Source organism: Loxodonta africana, chromosome 5 (assembly GCF_030014295.1).
Source record: "Loxodonta africana isolate mLoxAfr1 chromosome 5, mLoxAfr1.hap2, whole genome shotgun sequence".
Classification (NCBI taxonomy): domain Eukaryota; kingdom Metazoa; phylum Chordata; class Mammalia; order Proboscidea; family Elephantidae; genus Loxodonta; species Loxodonta africana.
Genome location: NC_087346.1, coordinates 135,131,214 through 135,151,884, shown reverse-complemented (window position 1 = coordinate 135,151,884; position 20,671 = coordinate 135,131,214). Strand labels below are relative to the sequence as shown.

At 41.2% G+C, this 20,671-nt stretch overlaps 1 protein-coding gene across 7 annotated transcripts in view; it reads left to right on the top strand.

Annotated features, from left to right (window-relative positions):
• Window positions 1-616: 616 nt before the first annotated feature.
• Window positions 617-20,671, top strand: part of ZCCHC4 (zinc finger CCHC-type containing 4) — a 55,231-nt gene continuing 35,176 nt past the window's right edge. For 3 of the 7 annotated variants that reach the window (XR_010322161.1, XM_023549768.2, XM_023549770.2), the window contains exons 1-5: window positions 617-779; window positions 1,573-1,691; window positions 2,583-2,665; window positions 18,507-18,782; window positions 19,716-19,796. Coding sequence is in view for 6 of the 7 variants with exons in the window: in XM_023549768.2 (XP_023405536.1) it covers window positions 653-779; window positions 1,573-1,691; window positions 2,583-2,665; window positions 18,507-18,782; window positions 19,716-19,796 (686 nt within the window). In the remaining variant the exon portion in view is untranslated. Of the gene's footprint in view, window positions 1,692-2,582; window positions 2,666-15,720; window positions 15,983-18,506; window positions 18,783-19,715; window positions 19,797-20,671 lie in introns of all 7 variants that reach the window. The other 4 variants (XM_064286002.1, XM_023549769.2, XM_064286003.1 and 1 more) reach the window with 3 other exon arrangements.

Below are 20,671 nucleotides of genomic sequence, written 5' to 3'. Positions count from 1 at the left end.
GTTAAGTAGGAGCTCTGGTGGTGCAGTGGTTAAGAGCTCGGCCGCTAACCAAAAGGTTGGCAGCTCCAATCCACCAGCTGCTCCTTGGAAACCCTATGGGTGCAGTTCTACTCTGTCCTATAGGGGTCTCTGTGAGTTGGTACATTTAAGCACATGTATGAATGTCAAAGGATATGCAACTGTAAATGTTGAAACGAGGGAGGATGACACTGATTGTTACTAAGAGGGTGTGGAGGCGGGAAGAAAGGGGATGGTTCTATTTAGCACAGCCGCTACAGCTATTTCTGCTGTCAGCTGCTGTTGCTGGCGATGCTGCCCTTTGGACCTGCAGCTCAACCAAATATTTGATCCAAATGTTCGTCTTATCTCCCAGCTATACTTCTATGAAAGAAGGGAGCTTACAGGTGCTGAAGGTGGGGCAGAAAATACTATTTCGAAAATAGGCGCGAACTCAGCACATTGCGGGAGGCCCAACAAGCGGCCTGCAAGCCCCACCGCTAGAGGTCGCGGGCGGGGACTGCATTTAAGGCAGGGATCGTCACCTCGGCGCCTGCAGCTCCTCCTGGGCGCGCGGGGTCGCTGTGTGGCCCGTCGGCGCTCTTTTCTCAGCCTCGTTGAGTCAAACTGAGGCTTTCGGGACGGCGGTGGGAAGATGGCGGCCCCCAGCCACCAGGGCGAAGCTGTGGAGGCAGAAGGGAGCGCAGGGCGCCGGGGGAGCTCGGGGGTGGAGGTGGTGCTTTCCCCGGATCCCACCGTCCCCGCGCCGCTGTGCCCACACGGTGGGTCGGCGTCTGGCCTCCGCCAGGGTGCTGTGTGTCGGCGGAGGTGGCCTGGAGTTGCCGGGGCTTTCAGGACTCCCAGATTTTTATCTGTCCCGCTCGCCCGCGCTTTGTGACGACTGGGAAACGCCTTTTCCTCGGGACGTTTAGTTTTCAACAATCTTGAGAAACCATCATGGAAAGTCCCCACTGTTGTGGTTTGGTTTCAGAATTGTTGCATCTGTTTTTTGGAGGGGGGATGGTGGGGGACGGAGTATAGGGAAAGAATGTATGGGACTAAATAACCCTTGGTGTCAGGTGTTCAGGGACTTCATTTGTTGTGTTGTCTTTTCAGTAAAAAAGTTAGGGAGAACGAAAGAATGAGTTCTTACCTGAAAACCAGACCCATTTTTCCTCTAAGCTTCAGGGAGAGTGTGTATTGCATTCTAAAAGCTCGAGTTTTCACCGAAAGGATAAAGGAGCGGGAGATGGCAACGGCTCAGTTTTCTGGACCTCTGTGTGTTAATCTCAGAATCCGGGCCTCTAACATTCACTATGTAGGCAGTAGCTATACTGAGAATAGCATTTTCTTTCTAGAAAGACTAGTTTTCAAGGATTAATATTTGTTTTTAGTAATTTGCCAATATCTGAATGTTGTGGCTGAGGAAAAAAAAAAAACAAAACAGAGTGGTGGATATAATTGGGACAAATTGTGTGTAAAACCAAGACAAACTCTATTTAAGTATGGTGAAAACTAGGAACTTGATGTAGACAACTATGGTTTGACTTTTTTTGTTTTTCTATTCTGGTCTAGGACCTACTCTTCTGTTTGTAAAGGTGAACCAAGGGATAGAAGAAACAAGGAGGTTTTATGCCTGCTCAGCCTGTAGAGATAGGAAAGACTGTAGTTTTTTTCAATGGGAAGATGAAAAGGTATATCAGCTTTTTGGATATAAATTTTTATTTTTGGTGTATGTGACAATTGTATTGAGAATGTCTAAACCAATAAAAATTTAGGTAGTTTGAATATTATACGAGATAAACCTGTAAGAGAGATGAAGATGACAGTGTTTTTTTGGTATGGGAAGCTGGAATTTGTATCTGAACTTAGCCGCTCTGTGGGAGAGAGTCTAGCAACCTGCTTCCATAACAATCACAGCCAAGAAAACCCTGTGGAGCAGTTCTACTCTGTTAGACAGGGTCACTGTGTCGAAGATGACTCCACGGCCATTAACAACAACAGCTCTGATCATTGGTGTCTTGAACTACTGTCTCAAAAACTTATCTTCCTTAAGACTCTCCAAGGTGTTGGTATTGGGGGGCTTATCCTCTGTTTGCAAATACAGATTTCTCCTTAATCTAGTTCATGATCATTTCCAGGAAGTGTTAGAAAAACACTTTTTTTGAACGTCTGCATTAAACATCTTTTATACAACTACTGGTTGACCTTACAAAGGCAATTGGAGGTAGAGTTATGAGCTTGGTATCCTGGATTCGGCTGCAGTTAGTTTCTGAATGTTTTTACTAGAGAACTTTTGGCTTTGTTAGGTTTATTGGAAAAAAGCCATGTTCACCACTCTTCTGCAGATCCCTTAACATCACCATGAGAGTTAAATCTCTCGGTGCTTTAACATGTTGACTGTTGTTTAAAAAGGCCTTAGAATTCCCAGTTTTCTGTGCTTTGTTTTCCCCTGAAATGAATGCTTCCTTGCAGCATTGAGCTACTTGAATTTCTGACTTCCTGATGTCAGCTTGTAACACCAGTTTTTCTAGGATGCTAGCAAGTTTGATAGTTTATTAAGTGAGCTTTGTACACTTTTTCAGTTGTCAGAAGCTAGACTTGCTGCCCGAGAAGCTCATAACCGAAGATGTCAGCCTCCGCTAACTCGAATGCAGTGTGTGGAAAGGTACTGATGCCATGCCATTTTTCTTTATTGTTTTAGCTGTCATGTTGCTTTTTTGAAATACCGAAAGAACCAAAAGATTTAAAAAAGCTCAGAGCACCTGTTTTTTTAAATCTACATTGTTAAAATGTTTTATTGGATTAGTTGGACTTAAGCCATAGATTTACTTCTTTGGCAAACCGGTGAAAAGAATTTATCCCTTTAGCAGATAGTGAGTTAACTTCTTCTGAAGGAGCCCCTGGTCTGGGATGCAGGTGACAGATTTTCACTCTGATCTTTTCAGGCTACCTGGGCTGCTGTGTTCAGAAGGATTCTGAGACCTTATCCATGTTAAGTGGAAAGGGAGTGCTCGGATCTATTAAAAATGTCTTTTTGGAGCTTCTTCAAAGATTTTAAAGTTCTTGGGAGGAAGCTTTTCTTAAAATAACTTGATTTTCCCTAAACTACAGTGCTTAGTCATAGATGTCTACTTACTGTATTGGATTCAGTCAACAAAAAGTGCTGAGAAGGGAATTAATATATATTGATTATTACTGTGAGGTAGGCACTGTCCCGGGTGTTTTATATGAGCTATTAATTAATCCTGCTGAGGTGGTTTACTTAGATGAGGAAATTAAGAACTGGAGAAGTTAAATAACTTCATCAAGTTCATACTATTAAAACGACTAAGCTGTGACTCAAAGTTAATGTCTCTCTGATTTTAAGATGTTATTTTTAAACAGAAGATAGTGATTAATATATGATGTACAGTGATTTAAGAAAATGGAATGCATTTGTCTTAGTTATCTGGTGCTGCTATAACAGAAATACCACAAATGGGTGGCTTTAACAAGCAGAAATTTATTTTCTCACAGTTTAGGAGACTAGAAGTCCAAATTCAGGGTGCCCGTCCTCAGGGAAGTGTTTCTTTCTTGGCTTTGGAGGAAGGTCCTTGCCTCTTCCGAGCTTCTGCTCCTAAGCAATCTCCATATGGCTTGGCATCTCTCTTCTACCATGTCTGCTTCCTCCTTTATATCTTGTATGAGATTGACTCAAGACACACCCTGCACTAATCCTGCCTCATTCACATAACCAGAGAACTCATTCCCAAATAAGATTATAACCACAGGCGTAGAAGTTAAGATTTATAACATGTATTTTTGGGGGCACAATTCAATCCATCACAACATTATAGAGATATATCATAATGAGATTACTGTAATGAGGTAAGGTAGAATATTGAAGACGCAGAAAGTAAAAAGTAGAAAATATCTCCCCATGGTTTCTCCATTTGAAACCATCACCTTGGTGATTTTATAGCGTTTCCTCCTGGCCTTTTTTTCTGTTTAAGTTTTGCTTTACAAGGCTGTAGTCATATGTCATACATAGTTTTGTACTCTGCGCTTATCACTTACTTTTGTCTGACAAGCATGTTTTTTATGTTAATACTTCAGGGTATTGATGATTCAGTTAAACTCTATAACAAAATCTAGGTGATCTTGTTGTTCCCCTGTATCATGAATTTTTGATTTAGAGCTAAACCACCATTCTTGTCTTTTTATTGTGAAAGTATGGTTTTTTGATAAAGAAATTTATTCTTCATATTAATTAGAACATACAGGCAGTATTCTGACTGAAGTATGAGGTAATAAAGAATTCCCAAAATCTTATTTCATGGGAGCCGTTGTTGTTGTTGTTAGGTGCCATTGAGTCAGCTCCGACTCATAGCGACCCTGTATGCAACAGAATGAAACACTACCTGGTTCTGTACCATCCTCACAATCGTTGCTGTATTTGAGCCCATTGTTGCAGCCACTGCGTCAGTAGATCTCGTTGAAGGTCTTCTTTTCCTTCGCCGACTCTCTGCTTTACAAGTGTGATGTCCCTCTCCAGGAACTGATCCCTCATGATAATGTGTCCAAGGTATGTGAGACATAGTTCATCTGTTTTCTTGTGCCAGTCCTCGAAAGTGTGTCTCGATAAAATGATTTTCAACATCTTAAATAATCTGGTCCATAACCTTGGATTTTGTTGCCAGAAGCCATTTCTTCATTCAGCAAATATTTGTCAAGGACTCAAAAAGAACTTAAAATGGTAGTAATGGAGTTGAATTGGGTAAATCTGCTGCAAAGGACCTCTTTAAAGTGTTGAAAAACCAAGATGTCACCTTGAAGACTAAGGTGCACCTGACCCAAGCCATGGTATTTTCAATTGCATCATATGCATGTGAAAGCTGGACATTGAATAAGGAAGACCGAAGAAGAATTGATGCCTTCGAATTGTGGTGTTGGCGAAGAATATTGAATATACCATGGACTGCCAAAAGAACGAACAAGTTTGTCTTGGAAGAAGTACAACCAGAATGCTCCTTGGTATGTGATGGCAAGACTGCGTCTTACATACATTGGGCATGTTGTCAGGAGGGATCAGTCCCTGGAGAAGGACATCATGCTTGGCAAGGTACAGGGTCAGTGGAAAAGAGGAAGACCCTCAACGGGGTGAATTGACACAGTGGCTGCAACAATGAACTCAGGCATAACAGCGATTGTAAAGATGGTGCAGGACCGGGCAGTGTTTTGTTCTGTCGTGCATAGGGTTGCTAAGAGTCGGAACTGACTCAACGGCACCTAACAACAACAGTGGAGTTTAGATACATACAAAGATTCTAAATGCAAAGAAGAATGTTTTAAGTGCTGTCGACATCCATAGAAGAGACTAACTCCAGAAAATCAAGAGCTAATTTGTGCCTTGGTTGAGCAACACAGTCATTGTGTAAAGACATGGTCTGTGACCAGTTTTGGAGAATGGGTAGAAGTGTAAGCTTATGAAATAGAATATTATTGATTCCACTGTATCACTTTATAACTGATGCTTCCAAAAAAAAAAAAAAAAAGCAAACCCATCGCTGTCTAGTCAGTTCCAACTTATGGTGACTCCATGTGTTACAGAGTAGAACTGCTTCATAGGGTTTTCTTGGCTGTAATCTTCATGGAAGCAGATCGCCAGGCCTTTCTTTCATGGTGCTGTTGGGTGGTTTTGAATCATCAACCTGTAGGTTGGTAGTTGAGTGCAGACTGTTTGCACTACCCAGGGACCAACTGATGCTCCCACGCTTTATATTATGCTTTGGAGGTCCTGGTGGCATAGTGTTTAACTGTTTGGCTGCTAACCAAAAGGTCAGCAGTTCGAATCCACCAGCCACTCCTTGGAAACCCTACGGGGCAGTTCTGTTCTCTTCTGTAGTGTTGCTATGAGTCGGAATCAACTTGACAGGAATGGGTTATGGAGTAAAAAAGTTTGAAATCAGTCATTCCTCTAAAGATTTTAGTGCTTTAAGATAAGGAAGCCTTATTAAAATTTTGGCTTTTTAAGTTCAAAGTTTTAATGAATTACCTTGGGACTTGCAGTGAACCTAAGGATGATGTACTGTTACTTGAGATCGTAATTATTTATTTGTTTATTTTGAGAAAGTAATTATTTTAAATTGGATAATTCAACTTCGTACAACTCATTTATGAGTTAATGCATTAAATAATTATTGTATTTGAAAGCATGAAAATGCATTTAAACTTTTGTAAGGCAAACTTTTCTTCTGTTAATGTGGAGTAACAATCGTTTTTCATTGATTGGTGTATTTTTTTAAGTCATTAGAAAGGAATGATGGTAGCTAGCAACATAAATTGGCCGTTATTACCCAATTTTTCTGTGGCAATGGCAGTGCTGCACAGAATCTCCAGGTTCTGCAGAATAGGGCTGAAAAGTCATTTCTCTCATCTTCTCACTCTTGGCACCATGTTTTATGTGTGAGACGTGTTCAGTTGGCGGATTTACGTTTTGTGGCTGAGATGTGCCTTTCCTTATCCTTTTTAGCTGCCTGTTACGTCCTGAAAACTGATATTATTTTATTATGTAGTATGTTGGCACACTTCTTATGACCTATGGAGTTTTAGGGAAAATCTCTTTGAATGCTACAATCAGCATTAATTTCTGTGCATGCAGATAGCATTGTTTAGTTGCTGTTTCATTTGGCTGTGTTTTTTTCAGTGCCGGTTTAAACTCAGATTTTCAAGGTCTGCAGTTGGGGAAACGCCATAAACATAATTTGTCTACTCCAGGAAAGGCAAATGGAGATCAATAAAAATGACATTTCAGAATACTAGCCTGTCATTTGTGGATCATGCAGAGGCATGGAGCAGAATGAAGTTTTTCTGCCCCTGGGTATATGTAGTAAATAGGAATAAGGAGGGAGTGCTGAGTTATCCGTAGCTCTTTATATTCTCATGTTTTCTACCAAATGTTAATCTTGTGTCTGAATATTAAATTTAAAGCAGTATTGTTGAATGATTATGAATAGCAAAAAATATACACAAGATCTTAGTTTATCTTTTGTTGAGAAATGATAAACTAGCAATAAAGCTTTCTGAAAGGCAATTTGGAAATACTTAAAGAGGTACTTGACAAGTCAAGAAGATACATCATACAAGTGGATGTTCACTTAGCAGTATTCTTCCTTTCCTTTTAAAAATAATTAAACTTTAGGCCTTAAGATAGTCATGTGTAGTGGACGAACTGTCACACTGGCCCCTCATTTCTTTGAAATTTCATCTCTTGCTAGGGACCTTGCATCATCTCTATCCCTCAGTTGTGTTGTTTGGTGTATAATAGCAAAAAGAAACCAAACTCGTTGCCGTTGAGTTGATTCTGACTTATAGGGACGCTATAGGATAGTGTAGAACTGCCCCATAGGGTTACCAAGGAGCGGCTGGTGGATTCCAACTGCTGACCTTTTAGTTAGCAGCCCAGTTCTTAACCACTGTGCCACCGTGCTCTTAGGCAGTCTTAAATCAAAAGGGAAGAATACGTGTGGCATTTCTCAAGCTGAAAGAACTGAAGAAAAAATTCAATCCTCAAGTTGCAGTAGTGAGGTTTTCTGTGGGCAACATACTGAAGGATGCAGGAAGGATCAAAAGAAGATGGAAGGAATACACAGAGTCACTGGACCAAAAAGAATTGGCTGATGTTCAGCCATTTCAGAAGGTAGCATATGATCAAGAACCAATGATACTGAAGGAAGAAGTCCAACCTGCACTGAAGACTTTGGCGAAAAACAAGGCTCTAGGAATTGACGGAATACCAATTCAGATGTTTCAGCAACTGGATGTAATGCTGGAAGTGCTCACTCATCAATGCTAAGAATTTTGGAAGACATTGTGTGGCCAATAGACTGGAAGAGATCCATATTTATGTCAATTCCAAAGAACGATGATTCAACCAAATGCGGAAATTATTAAATAGATCATTAATATCATATGCAAGTAAAACTTTGCTGAAGATCATTCAAAAACTGTTGCAGCAGTACATTGACAGGGAGCTGCCATAAATTCAAGCCAGTTTCAGAAGAGTACGTGGAACGAGGGATGTCATTGCTGATGTCAGATGGATCCAGGCTGAAAGCAGAGAATACCAAATGATGTTTATCTGTGTTTTATTGACTATGCAGAGGCATTCGACTGTGTAGATTAAAACAAATTACGGATAACGTTGTGAAGGATGGACATTTTAGAACACTTAATTGTGCTAATGAAAAATCTGTACATAGATAAAGAGGCGGTTATTCGAACAGAACAAGGGGATACTCTGTGGTTTAAAGTCGCAGAAGGCGTACGTCCTGTTTATATCCCTTCACCATACTTATTCAGCCTGTATGCTGAGCAAATAATCCGAGAAGCTGGGCTATATGAAGGCGGCATTAGGATTGGAGGAAGACTTATGAACCACCTGCAATATGCAAATGTACAACCTTGTTGAAAGTGAAAAGGACTTGAAGCACTGACTTATGAAGATAAAAAACTACATCCCTCAGTATGGATTACACTTCAACATAAAGAAAACAAAAATCCTCAATAAGCAACATCGTGATAAGCGGAAAAAAGATTGAACTTATCTAGAGTTTCCTTTTACTTGGATCCACAATCAACACCCATGGAAGCAGCAGTCAAGAAATCAAACAACCCATTGCACTGGGCAAATCTGCTGCAAGAGACCTCTTTAGAATGTTAAAAAGCAAAGATGTCACTCTGAGGACTAAGGTGGGCCTGACCCAAGCTATGGTGTTTTCAGTCAACCTCATACACGTAAGCTGGGCAGTGAATAAGGGAGACCTAAGAAGAATTGATGTCTGTCTTCGAATTGTGCTTTTGGCAAAGAATGTTGAATATACCACGGACTGCCAAAAGAACAATGGAAACCCTGGTGGCATAGTGGTTAAGAGCTACTGCTGCTATTCAAAGAGTTGGCAGTTCGAATGCACCAAGCACTTCTTGAAAACCGTTTGGGCACTTCTGCTCTGTCCTGTAGGGTCACTATGAGTCAGGATTGACTTGACAGCAATGGGTTTGGTTTTTGGTTTGGCCAAAAGAACAAACAAATCTATCTTGGAAGAAGTATAGCCAGAATGCTTCTTGGAAGCAAAGATGGTGAACATGTTATCAGGAGGGATCGATCAGTTCCTGGAGAAGGACATCGTGCTTGATAAATTAGAGGGCCAGTGAAAAAGAGGACGACCCTCAACGAGATGGACGGACACAGTGACTGCAACAGTGGGCTCAAGCATAACAAGGATCGGGAGGATGGCATAGGACTGGGCAGTGTTTTGTACATAGAGTCACTATGAGTCAGAACGGACTCAACAGCACCTAGCAACAGCAAACCTAACACAACTTCGTGAGGTTTTATTTTTTAGGTCTTATAAAGCCCTTGATTACTGTCCTCATTTTCTGACAACAAATATTTACATCTGTAATACCAAAAGGGAACCCTGATGGTGCAGTGGTTAAAACGCTCAGCTGCTAATTGAAAGGTTGGTGGTTCGAACCCACCAGCACCTCAACAGGGGAAAGATGTGACAGTCTGCTCCCTTAAAGATTTACAGCCTTGGAAACCCTATGAGGCAGTCCTACTCTGCTTTATAGGTTGCTATGAGTCAGAATCGACTCGATGGCAGTGGATAGTACTAAAAGTATGTTTTCTTGCTCTGTTTGTAACTCTAGTTCTGTGCAAAATAGCTTTGCATTTTGGTGCTGTGTCATAGCACAATGGTAGTTACACTCCACGTGTAGTCCTAGCAGTGCAAGTGCTGAGTTGCAGTGATGGCAATGTGAAGAGCTAGGCCCAAGTCTGCACACGGGCAGTGTTAGGATTGAATTGTGTGCCCCCGAAGTTTACGTTGAAGTCCCAATCCCTGGTACCTGTGAAAGTGACATCGTTTGGAGATAGGATCTTTGAAGATGTTATCAGTTAACATGAGGGCATACCAGGGTAGGGTGGGTCTTCATCCAGTTTGAGGGCCTTCTTTATAGAAGAGATATAGACACACGGAGCAGAGATAGTCATGTGAAGATGAATCTACGTGCCCAGGAGTGCCTGGGGCTTCCAGAAGCTGAGAGAGATAAGAGACATCTTCCCCTAGAGCCTTTGGAGAGAACATGGCCCATCCAAAACCGTGAATTCACCTACTCTTCACTTATTGACTATCTCGTTATCTGACATTTCACATTTAAGACAGTAGTGAAAAATCTTCTACCTATTTTGTGCATTCATGGGGTGGTGGGCATGGCAGCAATGGCTGTGGGGCATCCACTCCCTCAAGGAGGGTCTCTGGGCAGCCTCCAGGAAGCTGAGCCGGGCTGCCCTGCACCCTGCACTCCCTTCTGCAGGTGGAGGCATTTTGTCCAGCTGCAGCGTGGGGCAGTGTCCTCCATGGCACGGCCTCTGAGTAGACACGCAGGCAGCACTAAGCCAGTGAGTGCCTGTTCTGGGTTCCCAGCTCCTATGCAGCCTTAGGCCCTGTAGCTCAAGATTGCTGTGGGGTAGGAAAGAAGGAAAGAAAGAAGTATCTGAGACGGTGTTTGGAAGAAATGCATGCAAGTTTAATGACATCCCAACGTGAGCTGAACTGGTCCTGAAGCCTCCCCCTCGGTGGGGCCAGGTCTCTGGCCAGGCTCCCAGTGCCCTTGCAGGAATCCCTGAGGACAGAGCAGGCTGCACGATGGTGAACACAGGGCTTGCAGAGGTGGGAGTAGAGCCCTGGAGGCAGCTTCGAGAGGGAAGCTCTGACCTGCACAGGAGGAAGGTGAATTTGCTAAACCATGGGCCCCCTAGTCACACAGCCCCACTCTATCCAGCTGTGTCTCCTTCAAGCCTCCTTCTTGGCAGAGGAGTAATCCATAACTGGACTTGTCACAGTGATAAGCACATCAATAAATCTTAGCTGTTATTATTTCTATGATCATATTTGCTAAATAGAAAAAAATCAGATAAATGGGTAGTCTGAAGACAGAAAAAAAGAAAAAATCCCGTTTTCGCAAAGTGCTGATTTTCACGTAATGACCAGGTCTTTGGATCCTAACCATGTTGACAAGTGAGGAGTAGGTGTACTTGCCTCCAGAACTGTGAGGCAATACATTCACCTTGTTTAAAGCCACCTGCTTTGTGGTACTTTGTTACAGCAGCCCAACTTCATCATGACCTCCATTTGTCTGGCAACTTTAAATCCTATATTGATGGCATAGATGTTAAAAAGTGAAAAAATACACATCTTGTGGTGGTTGTTAGGTGCCATTGAGTCAGTTCCGACTCATAGCCACCCTATGTATGACAGAACGAAACAAGGGCTGTACCATCCTTATGATCGTTGCTGTGCTTGATCCCATTGTTGCAACGACTGTGTCAATCCATCTGGCTGAGGGCCTTCCTCTTTTCCGTTGACTCTCTACTTTACCAAGCATGATGTCCTTCTTCAGGGACTGATTCTTCCTGATAACATGTCCAAAGTATGTGAGACAAGAAACGATCTTCCCCTAGAACCTTTGGAGAGAACGTGGCCCATCCAACACCCTGAATTAGGACTACATCTACTCCTCACATACTGTCTCATTATCCTACATTCCACATTTATGACAAAAGTGGAAAATCTGCTCTCCAGCTATTTTGCACATTAATGAGGTGGCCAGATAGCTGTCTTCCAAATTTCTTTGCACAGCCTAGTGGCGCTTCTAGAACTGCATCGTTCGTTGAAACATCTCGATTGGTATTCCGTCAATTCTTGGGTCCTTGTTTTTCACCAGTGTCTCCTGTACGGGTTGAATTTTTTTCCTTTAGTACCATCATTTCCTGATTGTATGCTGCCTCCTGAAATGTTTGAATGTCCACCAATTCTTTTTGGTGTAGTGTCTCTGTGTATTCCTTTCATCTTCTTTTGATTCTTCCTGTGTTGTTTAATATTTTTCCCATAGAATTGTTCAGTATTGCAACTCGGGGCTTGTTTTTTTCTTCAGTTCTTTTAGCTTGAGAAATGCCAAGCATGTTTTTCCCTTTTGGTTTTCTATCTCCAGGTCTTTGCACATGTCATTATAATATTTTACTTTGTCTTCTCGAGCTACCCTTTGAAATCTCTTCTTCACCTCTTTTATTTCATCATTTTTCAATTTGCTTTAGCTACTCGATCTTCAAGAGCAAGTTTCAGGGTCTCTTCTGATATACATTTTGGTCTTTTCTTTCATTTCTTTTTATTGACCTTTTACTTTCTTCTTGTATGATGTCCTTGATGTCATTCCATAACTCGTCTGGTTCGATCCTTCGTGTTTGGTGCATCAAGTCTGTTCTTGAGATGGTTTCTAAATTCTGGTGGAATATACTCAAGGTCGTACTTGGGCTCTTGTGGACTTGTTCTAATTTTCTTCAGCTTCACCTTGAACTTGAATATGGGGAATTGATGGTCTAGTCCACAGTTGGCCCCTGGCCTTGTTCTGATGGATGATATTGATCTTTTCCATCGTCTTTTTCCTCAGATGTAGTTGATTTGATTCCTGTGTATTCCATCTGGCGAGGTCCACATGTATAGTCACCATTTATGTTATTGAAAAATTTTGCTATGAAGAAGTCATTGGTCTTGCAGAATTCTATTATTTGATCTCTAACATCGTTTCTGTCACCAAGACCATATTTTCCAACTACTGATCGATGTTTGTTTCCAGCTTTCACATTCCCGTCACCAGTAATTATCAATGCATCCTGACTGCATGTTTGATCAATTTCAGACTGCAGAAGTTGGTAAGTACCTTCAGTTTCTTCATCTTTGGCTTTAGTGGTTGGTGTGTAAATTTGAATAATAGTCATATTAACTGATCTTCCTCATAAACCAAAAAACACCAACCCAGTGCCGTTGAGTCGATTCCGATTCATAGCGACCCTAAAGGACAGATTACAACTGTCCCATAGAGTTTCCAAGGAGCGCCTGGCGGATTCGAACTGCCAACTCTTTGGTTCACAGCCATAGCACTTAACCACTACGCCACCAGAGTTTCCGATCTTCCTCATAGGCATATGAATATTATGCTCTCACTGACAGCGTTTTACTTCAGGATAGATCTTGAAATGTTCTTTCTGATGATGAATGCAATGCCATTCCTCTTTGAGTAATCATCCCGGCGTAGTAGGCTGTATGATTGTCCGATTCAAAGTGGCCAATACCAGTCCATTTCAGCTCACTAATGCCTGGGATATTGATGTTTACGCATTCCATTTTATTTTTGACGATTTCCAGTTTTCCTCGCTTCATACTTTGTACATTCCATGTTTCGATTATTAATTGATGTTTGTAGCTGTTTCTTCTCATTTTGAGTTGTACTACATGAGCATATGAAGGTCGTGAAAGCTTGACTCCATCCACGTTATTAAGGTCGACTCTACTTTGAGGAGTCAGTTCTTCACCTGTCGTATTTCGAGTGCCTTCTAACAGGAGGGGCCCATCTTCCAGCATTATATCAGACAATGGTCTGCTGCTATTCATAAGGTTTTCACTGGCTAATTCTTTTCAGAAGTAGACCACCGGGTCCTTCTTCATAGTCTTAGTCTGGAAGCTCAGCTGAAACTTGTCTGCCATGGGTGACCCTGCTGGCGTTTGAATACTGGTGACATAGCTTCCAGCATCACTGCAACACACAAGCCCGCAGAGTACGATAAGCGGACAGATGTGTGGGGGCTAGCTTCCTCAGCCTCCATGAATTCTGAACTCTGCCTCATCAACTCATCGAGCTTGCTAGGCTCTGGCTGGGTTTGCCCTGTGCTGCCGCCTTTCCATAGGCAATAAGCTGAGCAAGTGTATGACTCCCTCATCTGTTTCCTCTCTCAGGGCTCACCGTTTTGGGTTGCTGGTTGTCCAGTATCTGAGAACCTTTTTTTTAGTAATTTTTATTGTGGTTTAAGTGAAAGTTTACAAATCAAGTCAGTGTCTCACACAAAAACTTATATACGCCTTGCTACATACTCCCAATTACTCTCCCCTTAATGAGACAGCCCGCTCTTTCCCTCCACTCTTTCTTTTTGTGTCCATTTCGCCAGCTTCTAACCCCCTCTACCCTCTTATCTACCCTCCAGGCAGGAGATGCCAACATAGTCTCAAGTGTCCACCTGATCCAAGAAGCTCACTCCTCACCAGCATCTGTCTCCAACCCGTTGTCCAGTCCAATCCATGTCTGAAGAGTTGGCTTCGGGAATGGTTCCTGTCCTGGGCCAACAGAGGTTCTGGGGGCCATGACCACCAGGGTCCTTCTAGTCTCAGTCAGACTATTAAGCCTGGTCTTTTTATGAGAATTTGGGGTCTGCATCCCACTGCTACCCTGCTCCCTCAGGGGTTTTCTGTTGTGTTCCCTGTCAGGGTGGTCATCGGTTGTAGCTGGGCACCATCTAGTTCTTCTGGTCTCAGGATGATGTAGTCTCTGGTTCACGTGGCCCTTTCTTTCTCTTGGGCTCGTAATTACCTTGTGTCCTTGGTGTTCTTCATTCTCCTTTGCTCCAGGTGGGTTGAGACCAACTGATGCATCTTAGATGGCTGCTTGCTAGCTTATAAGACCCCAGATGCCACTCTTCAAAGTGGGATGCAGGATGTTTTAATAGATTTTGTTATGCCAGTTGACTTAGATGTCCCCTGAAACCATGGTCCTGAAACCCGTGCCCCTGCTACACTGGCCTTCGAAGCATTCAGTTTATTCAGGAAACTTCTTTGCTTTTGGTTTAGTCCAGTTGTGCTGACCTCCCCTGTATTGTATATTGTCTTTTTCTTCACCTAAAGTAGGTCTTATGTACTATCTAATTAGTGAATACCCCTCTCGCACCCTCCCTCCCTCCCCCCCTCATAACCACAAAAGAATGTTTTCTTCTCTGTTTAAACTATTGCTCAAGTTTTTATAATAGTGGTCTTATACAATATTTGTCCTTTGCGACCGACTAATTTCACTCAGCATAATGCCTTTCAGATTCCTCCATGTTATGAAATGTTTCACAGCTTCCTCATTGTCTGAGAACTGTTTTTCATCTATTTTGTCTGTTTAAAAAATTTCAAGGTAGGATGGTAAATCTAGTCTCTGTTGCTGTATCATAACTGGATGTGGAAGTCTTCAACACTTAAACTTTAATTATGGAAGATACAGTGGTAAATTCGGTGTTGCTGTTGCTAAAGACTGTCTACTGGTTCTTTCCACTGGCCCTTCCCATCTTAGGGGGCTTTTTCCCTCGTGACATTCTTACTTTGAATTACTAAGCAGTTTCTTCTAACATCTCTCTTTCCCTTTCTTCTTTCTAGTCATAGAAAAGACTGTCAAAAGAGAGTTATTATATGGATAGAAACATTTAAATTATTGGCGTGATTAAGTTCATTTCTTCCTGTCATCATTCAGAATGTGTGTTTGTCACTGCATTGGGTACTTTGAAATGAAACTGTGCATAGATACAAAAAAATTTAAAAATCATTCTGGTTCTATGTTCACAGTTGTTATAGTGCAGTTCAAGGTTTATTCTGTTGAAACCGTATGACTCTTCTTAAACTACAGGAATTCTTTAGACAACAACCAAAGAAGGACGTTGCGGGGGGGTGGGTGCTACAGATGCTGATACTAATTACACATATTCAGTCACCTCATGGGATTAGTTCTTTTGGTTTGGGGGCCTAGAGCCATGGTCTTGTGGGAAAATCAAGACAACTTGAGTAATATAATCTTTAAACTTTATGTTCTACCCTCCAGCATGGTGCGTAGTATTTGCTGTCTTATAAGCTTACCAGTAGCCATCCAAGATAGAACTATTGGTGTTTGTTTGTTTGAAACAAAAGAGAAAGAAGGAAACTAAAGAATCATGGAAGGAACTGGGCTGTAGAACTAATTGTCTCCAAGAACCTGGAGACCAGAAGAAGTAGATGGTGCCTGTCTACCAATACTGAATGTTTTTGTTACCGCTAATTGCGGGTTTGAGCCGCCTGCTGCAAAGCCAATACCGAGACAGGAGGAGGTAAGCAGTAAGAACGCTTTATTGAATACCGGTATTCAAAAGACAGAGGAAGTTAAATTTCTCCCAAATTCTGTCTGTCCTAAAGGGTTGATTGGAGGGTTTTGTATGGAAAAGATCAGGGTTACCTAACGTTTTGAGCACGTAGTCCACAGATGGTCTTATACATCACGAAACAACTACAAAAACTCTTTATTAAACGAAAGATAAACATGTCAGGCACCTTGGACTCTAATTAGTATATTTATAACAGGCTGAAAAACTCTCATAAGAATCTCTTGGCTCATGGGGCTGTTTTGCCAAGTCCACTGTGGCTGAGATAGGGAGCAAGAAAGAAAACCTTCTTGTTGGTTTGCAGGCTGAAGGCCATTTTTCAAGAGAACAAAGAAAGACATCAAGGCCACAAGAGCTGAGATAGCTCTGCACCCCTTTGGAAGAGACTGGTGCAGCTGGTGCAATTAAAAAGTCTCAAGATTACTTAGAGCATCATTATGGTGTTAGTCATGTCAAGCTCTCAATCGCCTATTATGAATAGGGGAAAATACGTTGTAAGGTATTAGGGTGTTAGTTTAAGGGTGGAACAGGCTGCTCAGTTATATTTTGGACAGAGCCTGTACCATTTTCCAAGGACTAGAGATTAATCACAGCTTATACAGCTATATTAAAACAAATGAGAAAATATATTCTCCCTAATATTAAAACACTAAAGAAAAAGCATTTTCACTACTTCATTTTGATCAGGGACACAATAGATGAATCTGGATAAAAAGGGAGAAAAATGTGAAACAGGACTTCAAATTCTTAAATAATTCCGACTTACTGAACATACTAAGGATGGAAGAGTTCCTGAGACTGTGGGCTGAGTTACTCTTCAAACCTTGAATTGAAACCACCCCCTGAAGTCACCTTTGAACTGTGGCTCATAACAAATTATGGATAACATTATGAACCATGGTGATTCCAGAATGCTTAATTGTGCTTATGAGGAACCTGTACATAGATCAAGAGGCAGTTGTTCGAACAGAACAAGGGGATACTATGTGGTTTATAACCTGGACTGCTGTAAGAATGAAAATATGTGCCTTGGAGGAAGTACAGCCAGAATGCATCTTAGAATCGAGGATGGTGAGACTTCATCTCAAGTGCTTTGGACATGTTATCAGGAGGGGCCAGTCCCTGGGGAAGGACATCATGCTTAGTAAAGTAGAGGGCCAGTGAAAAAGAGGAAGACCCTCGATGGGGTGGATTGACACAGTGGCTGCAACAATGGGCTCAAACATAGCAGCGATTGTGAGGATGGCTCAGGACCGGGCAGTGTTTTATTCTGTTGTACCTAGGGTCACCATGAGTTGGAACTGACTCGAAGGCACCTAACAACAACAGTTTAGCTCAAGGAGTAAATATTGTGACCCTTGAGTATTGCGTTTAAATGAAGAAAAAAACAAGTCTGTAAGACCACACGGTCAACAGCTATTTTAAACCCTAGATGAGAAAGTTGGGGGCCAGGGAGTTTAAGTAAATGGAAATGAAACAGTTAGAACAGAAATAACATAGGACAGAAATAAGGAGAACGTTGACACAATGTGAAGAATGTAACCAGTGTCTCTGATCATTATGTCTAGAAACTGGAATTGAAGTGAGTTTCACTCTGTATATTTTCACCAAAAATAAATATTAAAAAAAGAAAGAATTCTTTAGAGTATTATTTGACATGTTTGGATTTAGACCTTCTGAGCCCCTGTAGGCCTCAATAATCTTATTTTTGTTAAAATAAGATTTCTTTTCTTATTGTGATTTCATAGCTTCTGTCAGCATATTCAAAAGCAGCAGCTTTTAAAACACACTAACTGTGATTATTTTCTCTCATCACTCATCTTCAGTACAAAGAAAAAAGAAAATGGTTACTTTGAAATCTGATATAAGAGTGATTTGAAAGAGATCAAAGGGGATATCCAACGTAGTCTTTTTAAGGCTTTGAAGGTTGTCTTGCTGTTTTGGGGTGAGCTGCTGATAACCACCCCCATCAGTACTGCTAAGAATAGAGGAGCTTTATGGGAACATCTTTTCTTTTAGGAGGTAATTTTTCTTGCTAAGTATGCCATAAGAACTTGAAGAATGATCTTAATTTCTCATTTTAAGATGACTGTCATCCTGAGCCAGACTGTTTAACACTTCAAAGTTAGAATACATGGATTTGTCAATAAATTTAAACATGATAGCAGTCACCATTCCTACTGAGTTGGTTGAGTAATATATTCACAATTTTAAATGGGTATTGATCTTCATTCAGGACTCAATTGGAGCATCTCTATTCTCATGAAATTGCTGATCCTTTCCCACTTTGTAGGTCTGCAGCCAGACATAAATTCTAGCCACTATGCCACAGATTTCTCTTACCTTTGTTTCTTTATGCAATACTTTTTAGGAAAGAAGAATACTTTAGGAATACTAAAAATAGCAAGAGCCCATTGTCTTTCAAAATAACAAATCCAAAAAATAGTACCCTGTGTTTTTTTGTGTCTTAAAGGTACTTGAAGTTTATCGAGTTACGCTTGTCTCAGAGAAAGTTTTGTCAAAGATGTCAGCAGTTGTTGTTGCCAGAGGACTGGGCGGAGCATCGTGAGCATCAGGTCCTGGGTGATATTTCTGTCACCCAGTTAAAAAGGCCCAGTCACCTGCTTTACCCGTTGGAAAATAAGAAGACAAATGCCCAGTATTTGTTTGCTGACAGGAGCTGTCAGTTCTTGGTAGACCTACTGTCTACCCTTGGATTCAGGAGAGTGCTGTGTGTTGGAACACCGAGGTATGTTGTGTAATCTTTTCTTTTTTAATTCTCCTTCTCCTCTATTTGAGGAGCCCTGATGGCACAGTGGTTAAGCTTTCAGCTGCTAACCAAAAGGTCAGCAGTTTGAACCCACCAGTGGCTCCATGGACGTAGGATGTGGCAGTCTGCCTCTGTAAAGATTACAACCTTGGTCAGTATTGAAGTCATTCCTGAGGTTCACCTTTCAGCCAAAGATTAGATAGGCCCATAAAATAAACAATACCACAAGTATATGAGCCTAAATGGGCATTTCAGCCCAGGGGCAAGGACAAGAAGGCAGGAGGGGACAGGAAATCTGGAGGAATGGAAATGGAGAACCCAAGGTCAGGAAGGGGAGAGTGTTGACACTTTGTGGGGTTGACAACCAGTGTCACAAAACAATATGTGTATTAACTGATTAATGAGAAACTAATTTGCTCTGTAAACTTTCATCTAAAGTACAATTAAAAAGATTACAGACTTGGAAATCCTATGGGGCAGTTCTACTCTGTCCTACAGGGGCACTGTGAATCAGAATCAGCTTCATGGTAATGGTTTTTTTGTTATCAATACTATTTAAATTGTAAGAAAATTTTATCGTGTTATTATTTAGGATATGCAGGGCACAGCATTAAGCCTTAAGAATACTAAGGGAATATAAAGTTTGAGAGGAATCTTTATAGATTCTGGCATGTGATAGGAGAATCTTTCTGATTTGATTTTTAAATTGTTTATAATTTCAGACTTTTTCAGGTAGGTTCTTTTGCGTTTTAAAAAATATCTGCTAAACTGAAACCTTGGTTACATGTGCCAGTTCTCTTCAAAGTTTCATTTAAATACCAGAAATATCAGAAAAACATTAATGATTTTTTTGTTTGCTTATTTTTGGTATTTGTAATTTCTTATGAAATTTGCTTTCACTAATTGCTTTAGGTTGCATGAGCTGATCAGGTTGAAAGCATCAGATGACAAGGAGTCTAACATTAAAAGCCTCTTACTGGATATTGATTTTCGGTAGGTTTACAAAGTATATTTGTTCTCCTTCCTTTTCTCCTGTTTCTTTGTAACGTTTTTCTCTTCTCAGTTGTTTGTAATCTGTTAAAACTCCATAAATGACATTTATAACTGGTAATTGGTTATGAGGCACCTCTTTAGCTGAGTGTCCTATAAACCCAACCTGTCCTCTTTCAGAGTTCTAACAGGGAGGCAGTGGATTTCTCTTTTTCCTACCTTGCTTCCTAGATTTTCTCTATGACGCTGTCTACTTGTCTTTGGCATGTAACTGAACAGAGAAATTTCTATTCAATGAAATTTCTTCTCGTACACTTATTTTCAAAGATAATTCTGAATTTCTTCATAATCAGGTTACTAGGATTTTGTGTCATCATCAAGTCTTTGAAGTGTAAGAAGACATTATTTTAGTGTATTTTACAGAACCTTGTGCATATTGTCTTTCACTGGAAGCCTGAAGTGAAGGGAACACTAATCAGGGAATAGACTGGTCCCAAGGAAGGTGATTAGGAAACAGTTAAGTTTTGTGGCGGAGGGTGAGAATTCAGTGGCATCGGATGGGTTGGGGAAATGGAGATGAGACCCCTCTGGTGTAATTTAGAAGATACAGATCTTTGCTTTATAATGTGGGGTGGTAAATACATCCGTCTGCAATCTCTGTGATTCAGTCTATAAATGTGAAGTCCCCATTTTAGTTTCCTCAGATGTTTCAATTCCAGGAGCTTGTGGCGAATGTATAATACTGTGAGTCACCATGCCAAAACTGTAAGGTACTCAAAGGTTGTCCCCGACTTCTAAATAACCAGGAGGCCATTAGAAATAGGGGACAAATTGCTACCTGTGATTCCTCCACGAACATCACGTCCTTCTGCTCCGTG